Source organism: Vanessa cardui, chromosome 16 (assembly GCF_905220365.1).
Source record: "Vanessa cardui chromosome 16, ilVanCard2.1, whole genome shotgun sequence".
In the NCBI taxonomy this organism is placed as follows: Eukaryota; Metazoa; Arthropoda; class Insecta; order Lepidoptera; family Nymphalidae; genus Vanessa; species Vanessa cardui.
In genome coordinates this window covers 7,328,704-7,341,136 of record NC_061138.1, presented here as the reverse complement: position 1 = coordinate 7,341,136, position 12,433 = coordinate 7,328,704, and the positions used below count along the sequence as shown (strand labels likewise).

The window sequence follows — 12,433 nt, the reverse complement described above, 5'->3', positions numbered from 1 at the left end:
ATACATGAATAAACCATGAAAGATATTTATATAAAAATGCTACGAGGACTCTCAGTGACAGCTGAAATAATTAACATTTTAAATAAATACAAATGCCAACGCTGAACAGTGAAGTTCTCTTTGTACATAAAGATAACAATAAAGGTCCAATGGTTATGTATTTAAGTCTTATGCAAATTACAACTGACAGACAGCTTCTTAGCTAATTAATTAGATCAATCAGAATCAATGCAATTTGCATCTATATCATATATCTTATACAAGAACAAAAGTTACATATTTTACGTTGCAAAAAAAATTATTCAATATTCGCAACAACAACAGCCTGCAAATTCCCACTGCTGGGCTAAAGGCCTCCTCTCCGTTTGAGGAGAAGGTTTTGGAACATACTCCACCACGCTGTTCCAATGCGGGTTGGTGGTATACACGTGTGGCAGAATTTCTATGAAATTTGTCACGTACAGGTTTCTTCACGATGTTTTCCTTAATTGCTGAGCACGAGATGAATTATAAAGACAAATTAAGCACATGAATCAGCGGTGCTTGCCTGGGTTTGAACCCGCAATCATCGGTTAAGATGCACGCGTTCTAACCACTGGGAGATCTCGACTCAATTCAATATTCAGTTTAGATATGTATTGATAACGTGTGCTTTGCCAGTCTGCGTGGTGTCAGCGAAGACTCTTCCGTTTGAGTTGCTGGCGGCTGTTCGGGAGCTGTGCAGTGCCGCCGCGCCCTCCACGTGCATGCACGCAGCGCACTCCGCACACGCCGCGCACGATCTGCCGCCCCAGCTGCTCGACGCTTACCAGTGAGTATAACTTCTTGACATTGACTAAAAAATAACGTTTTTAATTTGGAAATCTTGATTAATTTTATTAATATGTTTTATTAATAAAATTAATCAAGATATAATTAGGTTTGAACCCGCAATCATCGGTTAAGATGCACGCGTTCAAACCACTGGGCCATCTCGACTCTACTAGCTCCTTGACTGCGAGAATATATAATATGAGTATGTCATTAATTTTTACGACACGTACAGATTTCATCGTAATGATTGCCGTCATCACTGAGCACAAGACGAATATATACAATTATACGACGTAAAAATCGTAGAGATACGGTTTCGCGGGTTTAAACGACCACCTCCGGCAAACATCTATAAGAACATGATATTGATGCTTTTATGATATTTATGTTTTGTCTATATATAAACGTAAAACCCTCTCTCTTGAAGTCTCAAATATCTAAGTGAAAACAATCTTCTACCTAACAAGCAAAGTATGTTGCTGTAAAAAAGGCTTTGCTTTTAAATGTTATTAGGAGAAAATACAAGCTATTGCGAACACCTACGCAGTGTTGTGTTAATTGCTAAGATTTTTAGTTTATATATTGTATAGTAGCGTTCTATACTAACTTTATTATTATCAACCTGTAAATTTCTCTCTGCTGTGCTTAGGCCTCCTATCCCTTTGAAGAAAAGGTTTGAAGCATATTCCACCACGCTGCTCCAATGCGGGTTGGTTGACACATGTGGCAGAATTTCGCCGAAATTAGTCACATGCAGGTTTCCTCGCGATGGTTTCTATCACCGCCGACCACGAGAAGAGTTATATTCACAAACTAAGCACATGAAAATTCAGAAGCACTTCACTGGGTTTGAAACCGCAATCATAGGTTAAGATGCACGCGTTCTAACCACTTGGCCATCTCGACTTTCGTTAGTAGTATTTAAGTAGAATCCGTTTTTTGCATAATATACAAATATTGGACGTCCATTGAAGGTTATCCTGTGTCTTATTTGACGGAAAATTCACGACAACTTACGTAAGCATTTTTCATACATTTTCTTCAAGGCCGTGACAGACTTTTAGTTCATGTTTAGTTAGTGTTTCGAATTTTCACAAGAAAACCCGTATCGCTTTTTTTTCTTTTCGCATCGTTGAAATATTTATATTACATAAGAATTACATTTCAGCTGAAATGTATTTGAATATTATCATGATTCATAATATTGGTACCTATTTTTAAAGTAATTTTATTCATTTTGCGAATGATTTGTTCCTTCAATTTTGCTAAAATTTGCTTATTAAATATGGGAAAGAGGATATTGTAACTCGACTACGAAATTGTTTTTCAGGAACAAGTAAGTTAACTATGAGCAATTATGAATTATTAGACTAGTCGTAATCAGCTTAGCGACTTAGTCGTGAAAATATATCAGACAGACTATCTACTTAAGCGACCAATACGATTAAATAATGCAATTATCGAGTCCTCGCCACTTTCACAGTGCAGCGCGGTCACACGCTACCTTGTGATCGCTCTGATTAGATGCAATCAGCGTAATGCATGCAATCGGTAAAATTACCACCGTATATGAAGCGGACGAGAGAGCTTAGAAGGTTTACATCGATATGAGCTATAAATGCAATTATGGCTTAAGCGAATGTTGCTATACAAAGATAATACGGCAATAATCGAATTACGTGGATCGTAATTGAAGATTGCAGGATCAAATTGGGATATCATAGCTGAGATATCGTATGAAATATATTAATTTGATGTTTAGTTTGGATTCATCTCGTGCTCGGTGAAGAAGACATAAATATCTACATAGTATAAAACAACATAGCTTACCGCTGTATGTCCCTATGTCAACTGCTACCGTTTAAACTTAATTTGTGTTTTTTTTTTTGGTGGCACAGCTGTATATAAGCTCTAAGTGTCTAGGTACCCACTCATTAAAATACATATTGTAGAATATACAATTTAGAGTAATTGTTTTGTCTCGCTTTGAAGGGTAAGTCAGCCAGTGTAACTACAGACTAAAGGAAAATAAAATCTTAGTTCCCAAGGTCAACCGCTATAAAGCGCTAATACATCACCGTCAATATAAGACATTCGCCATCCCATAAGGAATGTCTTACAGTGACTGTGCGCGATTGTGACCTTAATTAGGTGACCCTTTTCTGTACAAATAGTACATAAATTAAAAGGAAAATTTTCATATTTTAAAATTTAATATTTCGCAAAAGCTAAATTCCTAACATACTTAATAAACGTAATTACTTCGAAAACAATGCAAATTCAATTCTTTTGTACTGTTATAAACGTGGAGCATCTCACGTTGGAAATATGAAACGTTTATTTTAGATTTCCGTTGAAGCGTTATTAAATTCTCGACGATTCCCTTTCGTGATCATCCAAATAAAATTAACAATTTGTTATTCATTCTTTCATCGCTCATAATAGTTATTGTTGTATTTTTATTGTGTTATTACAGTGAAATTGATATAGTAACCAAAAATATGTTGTCAATATGTTTTTAGCGTCATGATTATTTGGTATAATATAAATAATACCTTCTTGTCTAGCGATGCATTTAAACAATGTTACACCCTAAAATATGTATGTACAAGCCTACTTTAACAGATGGTTCGAGCCGCTGATCGATCGATGGCTGGCAGTTACTAAAACTATGGCGTTACAACGAGTACGTGCGGCGGTGGAGTTAGGTATGTTTTAAACACACACAACACACAAGTTCTCAGACATATAAGGAGTCAGTGTTGATACATTATTTACTTCTCGATATCATCTAAGTTCAATACAAAGTATATCAAGTTAAAACAAACACAACAATTTCATTTATACTATTATGTACATTCATGCTGAAATGAGTTATGGTTCTGAAATCTGAGCTTCACTTCTGACTGTCAGTCCCTGTCTATGTTGAGCTTGAATTTCAGACAGTTGTTCCAAAATGTTGGAAGCCTTCTCTGTACTAGTTTGCTTGATAGAACTATCGTTTAATTTACAGAGCGTAATAGTAACTTAACTGTTATTCATCTTAAATATTCGTACTTTGATTAAAATACATTAATATTATAGCTGATGATTTGATCGGAAAATAGAAAATAATATTTAGTTTATTACTAATATCCTAATATAATATGTATACGCATATAAATTTTGACAGATTGTAAATATACTTAAGAGACTGGGGATTATCTTAAGCTTGGTTTTAAGAGAGAAATAAAATAAAATACATATTGTTGATACAATTTATCGACGAGTTTTATAATAATCTTCGCGCCTAATCTTCCATATTGGCTACATAAAGTCACCAGGGATATTAATATTTATCGGGAACATTGTTTACGAAAAGCTTATTAGCTATCTATCGTCTAGAAACCAAAACTGTAACTGAAATTACTACAAATATTATCATTGATGTTGAATAAATTAACATTCACGCGCAGAAATCACAGTCTAAATTAAAATACGTATTACTCTTCTCTTAAATTATCTGATATATGATTTGTTATATAAGTTCCTTTAAATTATTTTAGTCTTAAGTAGGAGTAGTATCAAATATATTTTATAACTTTTCAATTAATTTATAAATTAAATTAAAAATAGTCTCTAGATATTGAATAAATGTGTTTGAAATGAAAGGGCAATAGGGCATGCCTAATTGTCGAGGGCAAAGGTTCACACCCGAGCCTGGCCGCCATTTAGATAAGCATCGGATTCTAAACGGTGGCGTAACACGAACGCTTTTATTGGTCAGGACAAATAAAAGATTACATTCGGATGTTTGTTATGGTTACTTAGATAGCTAGCGATGATTTTAGTTACATTGTAATGCATTACATTTACAAATCAGTTATCTGTTCGACCCAAACTCAGACAAAGTTACCCCATTTCCCTACAAGTCAAAATTTCCAAAAGTACTTTCTTAATTAGTGTCTTCGCCACGGAATACTAACTATGCTAAATTTTAAGTTAATCGGACCAATAGTTTCGGAGGTCTCGTAATGACTTTGTGGTATTTGCCGTATTTATTGACAAGCCAAATAAATATACACATTTTACACGTATAAAAAATTCTCATCTTGTTCGTAATTAAATATAAAATAATTAATTCAGATTATGTGAGATCTATTTTTGAGTGCACATTTATTATTAATAATTTGATGATAGCATCTCTTTTTAAAACGTTATCAGTTTATTAATGTACATTTATTATTTTTCTTAGATCGCTCAGTGGAAGGAGAGCAAATTGTTAAACACAGCACCTCGTCTGTCGACACAGCGGCTTGGTGAGTTTATCTTATACTTAGCGTTCGCAGTGTAAACATTTTGAACGATATAATTATTCAATATCTTTGCTGTATTATAGGTGTGCAAAAGATTTTAAGGAATATACCGTATAATACACCCGGGGGATTAAACAACGGAACAGTGAAAAGTCATTCCGACACATGCAGTAATGTGATTTTACGACAATAACACATTAGGTTTGCTTTGATATTTGTAGGGCTTGTTTTAAAGTCGATTAGTAACTCTTAGTTAGACACATTGATGCTCGTTTACTTTTTTATGAAACGATTCGTTTTACTTACAGACAGAGTCGGATTTAAAGGTCTGGAGGCCACCGGGCCACAAAGCAGTGGGGGCCCTAAACAAACAGAAGCGTGAACAACCTAATAATTATATTATCATGAATTAATTACTTTTTTATTTCAATCAGTAAGCAATGATTTATTTACTTGTATCGGTAACTTTTAAAATATTAAATAATAACATTATTATAATTATATTATAATTTGACTATATCTCGGTATTTGTTAACTTGCTGAAAACTATGGCCCCCACTAATGTGGAGGCCCCAGGGCAGTTGCCCCGGTTGCCCTCCCCTAAATACGGCCCTGCTTACAGATAGTATAATTGTCTACGAGTTACGAACAGCTTACGAATAGCGAGGGAAACCTTTAAATGGAGTGTGTTTCAATGAGAAAATTCAATTCCTTGTTTGTCAATTATACAATTTTACTAACCGTAAGCAAAACGAATCGTTTCTTAGATATAGTAACCGAGCTATAGTAAGTAAAATCATTAGTATATCATAATATTTACAATGTCAGTATATATAGCTTTGCTAGACCAAATTACATTCAATTAGATTTGATATTCATTATGATTAATTCTTATATGAAAATGTTTGTTTTTCAAATTATAGGATGCAATATTTTACTAGCCCTTTTTATTAATAACGGCTTTTTGGATTTTTGACTTAATATAAAAGATCTGCATACAGCTCCTTAATGTATGATATGTATCTTATTTATTATGTGGTTTACATTTAAATGATTAAACTCACAACCATACAATCACATTATGCTCGTTGTCCAAAAAGCAACAGTGAAATTCACTAAATCATTTCAATTCACTTCATTATTGTTATTACTTTTAATGGCTCTCGAATAATAAGTTGCAAGTAAAACAGATCCTTGTGTGACTAGAAACGGACATTATTGTAATCAAATCCAAATATATCACATAAATAATATTATAGAATAAGTTGATAATAATTGTCAAAGTTATAAAGAAGTAAAATTATTAACAATAGTATATTTTAAACGTTAAAATACGTTTTTAATTACACTACACCAAATATTTAAAGAATAAAACGTACGAAGGTAGATTAAGGTTTTACTGAATGTATTGAGAGAAATGATCTAATGAGTCGAAATTCTTTCATTTCGCAAAGGTTTAGCAGGGTGAAAATGTCATTACCCGAGACAATATTTCAAAAAGGAAATGTAGGTATTTGCCGCTAAGACTTGCAACTCTCTCTTTCGCACGATACGGGTCGAGCAAGCGGTATGAAAAGGATAGCCTCTTTGAAAATGGAACTCAATGAAATTATTATTTTTACGATGAATATAATATAAACACAAATGAAACAAATGAAAATTCAGTGATGTTTCCCTGGGATTGAAACCGCAAACATCGGTTAAGATGCACGCATTCTACCTACTGGGCCGTCTAAGTGATGATCTAAGCGACTTTATTTTAGCAAATAAATTTATACTACCACTTATAATATTTTTAGTAATTGATCTTACGATACTTTTTATCTATAATTTATTATGTTTGGACCCGGACGGTTTCTATAAAGTGAAAGAAAAAGCTGCCTAATCTAACACCCAAATTATCGTAATAGAACGAATAAGGCATATTTTGTGCTGTGTGTATTTAAATTAGAAATTTGCATGCATTCTGATGGGCACTAAAAAAACTCACGCACTTACAGCTAATATAGGTTTGCCTGTTACAAGTAAACGTCGCAACATAATGAACTAGACACATACAATAAAAGCCATTTTTTATAAACAATAGCAAAAGTTGTTTTTTAGTTCTTGAATATTTATAAAACCATGTGTTTTAGAAGTATTAAAATTCTGATCTTAATCGAGTTTACAGAAAAAAAATCACTTTAATTTATTAATTTACGTTCGTAATTTTTTTATTATGCACATTAACTTTTATAATTATCATATATGCGTTCCTGAGATTTTCATCCCTCCTTTATTATCTAATATGTAATGGAGTTACAATATTTTCCCTATTCATGAAAATCAATAATTACCAGACTAAAAAAGGCAAATATGTGCATGGTTTTCCATTTTCCTTCGGTTTGCTAGAAGACCTCTTTAACACGAAAAAGCATGCCTTTTATACTTAGTACACGTAGCTGACGTGTCTTATTTCTAGTACAGTAATGTTAAATAAGTAAAATAAAATATTTGCATGGTAAGATGTCGATCATTTGTACAACGTACTATTCTTTTATAGAACTACATATTCGTGAATATTCCACTCAAAGGCATGCAGGTATCTTTCAGTAACATATTTCTTGTAAATGCTTCTGATAATAAAATACCAACATTTCATCACAGGCGGAAATTCATACGCTTTTATTACATATTCCATTATCATAAAAATTGCCCGAACAAATAGAATTGTTTTAATAATATTTCTGTATGATGAAATAAACATAATATTTTCCTTTGTTAATAAATACATAAATGCAGTATTTTTATAATGTATACTCTCCCTCGATCTAAAATACATCGAATGTTTTTGTTTTTTTTTTATGATATTTGTTATTATTACAATAATTAACAAAAGTATCTTTAAAATAATTTACGTCCGTTGCATACATGTTATAGCCGTCATTAAAAAAAAAAAACAAGATTATACAATAAGCAATGATATTCTAATAAACAGATATGTTATATCCATACTAAACAACAGAAAAAAGTGTGCCGCGCCGGGGACCGTTTATTTTAGTTTATTTTTACATTTCGTTAAAAGTAAAAAGGATAGCTTGATAAAAACAATAAGTAAAAGGGATAACTAGATGTTTTTAATTACGCAAAACGTATTTCTACGTAATTATGATGTATTACTACGTAAAACAATTAAAGGCAAACGTCCCAATTAGGTCGTTTTCTGGTCTTCACTTTTTGCGCGTTAATAACATATCTGTTTACTACAGCATCATTGACAATAAGTAATAAATTATGGAAATATCTCACGGTCGCGTCGCCATATCTCACGAATACTGTACGTAGGGTATTAACGTGTCGACGCACGTGACCCGCGTTCGCAGACGAAACAGCTAATAAATTTTCATATTCCAATATTCACTTCATACTTTACCCGCTGAATTTATTTAAGAACGCCCGAAATTCAGCAAAACGTACCTATATAGTATAAATTTGACTGGGTGTTATAGTTAGGCTTTAATGCGACGCGTAGCCTTGCACAAAGACATTTCTTTGATTTTCTAAGTACCTTTTGTTTATACTTAAAGGTTTTCGATTCCGTTTGATTAGCTATCATCGTACATAATGGAGTATTTTTTTTATTTTTAAGATTGTTACAATTTATTTATATCTGATATTATAGGTTTTTACTTGCTTTTTTATCTCAAATTGTGTATACTTAAGCGAAGTAATTAAAATAACAACTACAGTTAGCTACATGCTGACTAGATATCATAGATAAGTACATTAATTAATAAAGAATAATTAGACTGCGAACCTTAGCTTTCGACGAGTGCCTAGTTTGGGCATATGTTACCATACGTATCATTTTATTTTATTTTATTTTATATAATGCAAAATTGTATACACATAATTACAGGATGTTGTCCCAACTCGATACAACAGCACGTTTAACAATATTATTTGAAATAAGTATCTATGTTGCATAAGATATATTCCAAGTGCAATCCTTATGAGCTCATATGGAGAGTACGTAACATAACAGTAACAGTATCCGCACAGGTTTTGTTTAGCTTGGCCACTTGTAAAGACACAAATGTGCTTATATTTGCGCGTCGGTTTCTATGGGATATACATTTTTTAAATTACTTATTACGAAAAAATCCTATCCGCTTGCAAAGGATTTAGGACAGAATAGTATGAGTATTTAATATTTTTTCACAATGCGTTTCTCTTACACTGGCCTGTGGACTATTTTAACAGTTTTGACGTTATAGAAAATTAACTCCGTGATCATAACCAGTATAAACTAATAGATGAAGCCAACGCGCTAACTATCACAAACTAATTAGATCCATGAATTTTCAAACAATAGCTGGTCTTAGAACAGAGTTTCTCAGGATTACAAGACATTTAATTAATTCACCAAAGACCTATTAAAATTTTAAAGTTAACTGTCAAAGTATATCAAGTTACAAAGTATTTTACTGATATAATTAACATATTTTAATCAATTTATACTAAAGCTAGCTTTAGTATAAATTGATTAGTATTATTGATAATTTTACAAGTTTTTTTTACTAATTATTACATTTTGATTAATATTGTATACTGAACATATATAATTACTATGAATATATTAGTAGTATGATTTCAGTTATTCATAAACTCATACAAAAACATTTTTTGCTACATATTAATTACAAAATAAAATCATTTTCATTAGACATTAAAATTAATGGTAGACTTTGATTATATCTAATTTGCCCTAGATGCTAATTTCTTAGTTGATCTAATTATATTAGCTTTGTAAGCTCTCGTCCTGGGCATTAAATTACACAACACTTACAAAAATAACACATGAATATTCAATATAATATTAATATAAATTGCTATTTAATAAAAATATATTAAGAATCTTATCGTTTGAAATGTATGTGTATACCTTAGTGTACTTTTCTCGTTAGTTTATATCACATGCGAATGGTATGGCGCGCAATCGGTGGTGCTGAAGAGGGCACAATTGGCGGAGGCCTGAGGCTCCTGGAAGCGGCGTGTGCCACCGCACTTCATTATGCGGACCTCATACACGGCGCTCTCGCCGATCAGGGTTTCTATGAAAACCACGGTAAGTGCACGTTTATATTTTCTGATAAATCTTAACATCGAAATGCTTTTTATATATTTTGAATCCACTTTTACCTGCGTGCTTGTATTATATAAACGGAAAATAATATAAAACATACATTTGAATGAAGAAAATGGAATATGTGCAAGTAACGTGTTTTATTATTGTAGCTGCCGTTACGGTGCAATACAACGATCACTAATGAACACTTTATCAGCTCGGTGTACTTGACGATTGATGTATTTCAGTGCAGTACACTCCACACACTATTATTGCAATCAATTTATAAAGATGAGGTTGTTTTAAATATGTACAGTTGAAAAATTCCTTTGCTCGATCGCGCTGAAAAATTAATAAGTCGATTTGGAAAAATACATTTGCATTAGATAGCCCATTTATTGAAATGGTTTCTGAAAATATATTGTATATTTTATCGAACTATGACCCACAGAAACGGAGTTAATTTATTAATTTATGTGATAGTATATAAATAAATAATAAATAAAACATTTGTAGATGCACTTTGACATATTACACTTTGCGATTAATTTATGATATTTTATAAAGGTTAGGGCTGTTATGAGTTGAGAACTAATTATTTCTATAGCCGCGCTCCTTCAGCACACTCGGGATACTTGTTTTGGTGTAGTACGCTCGTAACCGCTTAAAACGCACTCGAGGGATAATAAGATTATTTTCCTTAATATTTACTTTCGTCAACAAACTATATTCGAGTTATTTTTTTCATATTTAACACAATTTCATGATTGGAAAGCTACATTTTGTGACATAAGTGTTTTCAGAATATAAAGAGACAAATAACATTTCTGTATAATCAAATCAAATTTATTCAAGTAAACTTCACACTGAAGCGTTTTTGAATCGTCGATAATGAAATACTACCATTATACTTTGGGTAATTTTTGCAATATGAAAAATACTTTATGCCTTTCGATCATGAGCTGTTGAGTAATTATTGTTAATTTTTATTCAAACAATATACTTTCATATTTAAAATAAGGTATAGATGTCAATGGTGTAAATATTTTTATAGAAAATGATATATTAGTTTAATAAAGTGACTGTATCAGTCTCGTACATATGTAACGTTTACACGTCAAACGCTAATGATCACTCCAGCGACCGAGTTCTCTCAGCGCGGTTACAACTCACGTGTCACTACAGCACTGTGCACTTGTATCTTCTCACTCGAGGGATAGTCAATTACGTGACTAAGTGACGGCTCTGATTAATATTACATCTATTTTATCTCATTACAATTAGTAAAATGAAATAACAAAATAGACTTGTAATCTCTGCTTTTCGCTTGCGTACGTTACAGAGAACGCATATAGAATAAGATAGATTTAAAAAGTTAAACACTTTATTGAAAGTGTATAACTTTTTAAATCTATCAAGTAAATTAATCAATAAATCTTATTAATTAAAATAATACTTTTCGAAAAAAGGCCTGAGTTTATACTCGAATTCCATCACACGACTGATTGAACAATAATTGTGAATGAACAGCTTTGTAAATCTGTTGATTTAATAAGAGCAACTATGCGAGTTTCTGGCCGTATCGTCTCGATATCGGCATTTAAAAATTAAAGATAAATAAATAAATTTTTTTTTTTTTATAAATATGAGACAACATCACATACATTACTCCGATCCCAATGTAAGTAGCTGAGGCACTTGTGTTATGGTAATCAGAAGTAACGACGGTACCACAAACACCCAGACCCGAGACAACATAGAAAACTAATGGTAATCTACATCGACTAGGCCAGGAATCGAACCCGGGACCTCAGAGTGGCGTACCCTTGAAAACCGGTGTACACACCACTCGACCATCGAGGTCGTCAAAGATAAAGATAAAGATAAAAAATAATGTATTATTAAGTTTACTTCAATAAAATATATTTGATTTGATTGAGTTAATTTATAACTTAATAATTTTGAAATTGATCGTTAGGCTCACAATAATATGCGTAGGTATGACCTATAAAATATTATGCATATTATGGCACACTAACAATGGATACTACTGAGGGTAATCGTAAACACGTGTTGATTCTCACGGTTCGCAGCGAATTTCCAATATCGTATACTTGAAGTATGCATTTATTATTGAAAACTACACGTGATCTATAATTTACTAACGAGCGCATTATTCGATTTTTATCAAATGTACATGTTATAAGTACTAAGTAAA

At 32.2% G+C, this 12,433-nt stretch overlaps 1 protein-coding gene across 1 annotated transcript in view; it reads left to right on the top strand.

Annotated features, from left to right (window-relative positions):
* Window positions 1–12,433, top strand: part of LOC124536503 (BAI1-associated protein 3) — a 104,761-nt gene that overhangs the window by 77,774 nt on the left and 14,554 nt on the right. The window contains exons 15-18 of the mRNA XM_047113059.1: window positions 661–811; window positions 3,439–3,521; window positions 5,048–5,111; window positions 10,055–10,215. Of these exons, the coding sequence (XP_046969015.1) occupies window positions 661–811; window positions 3,439–3,521; window positions 5,048–5,111; window positions 10,055–10,215 (459 nt within the window). The remainder of the gene's footprint in view (window positions 1–660; window positions 812–3,438; window positions 3,522–5,047; window positions 5,112–10,054; window positions 10,216–12,433) is intronic.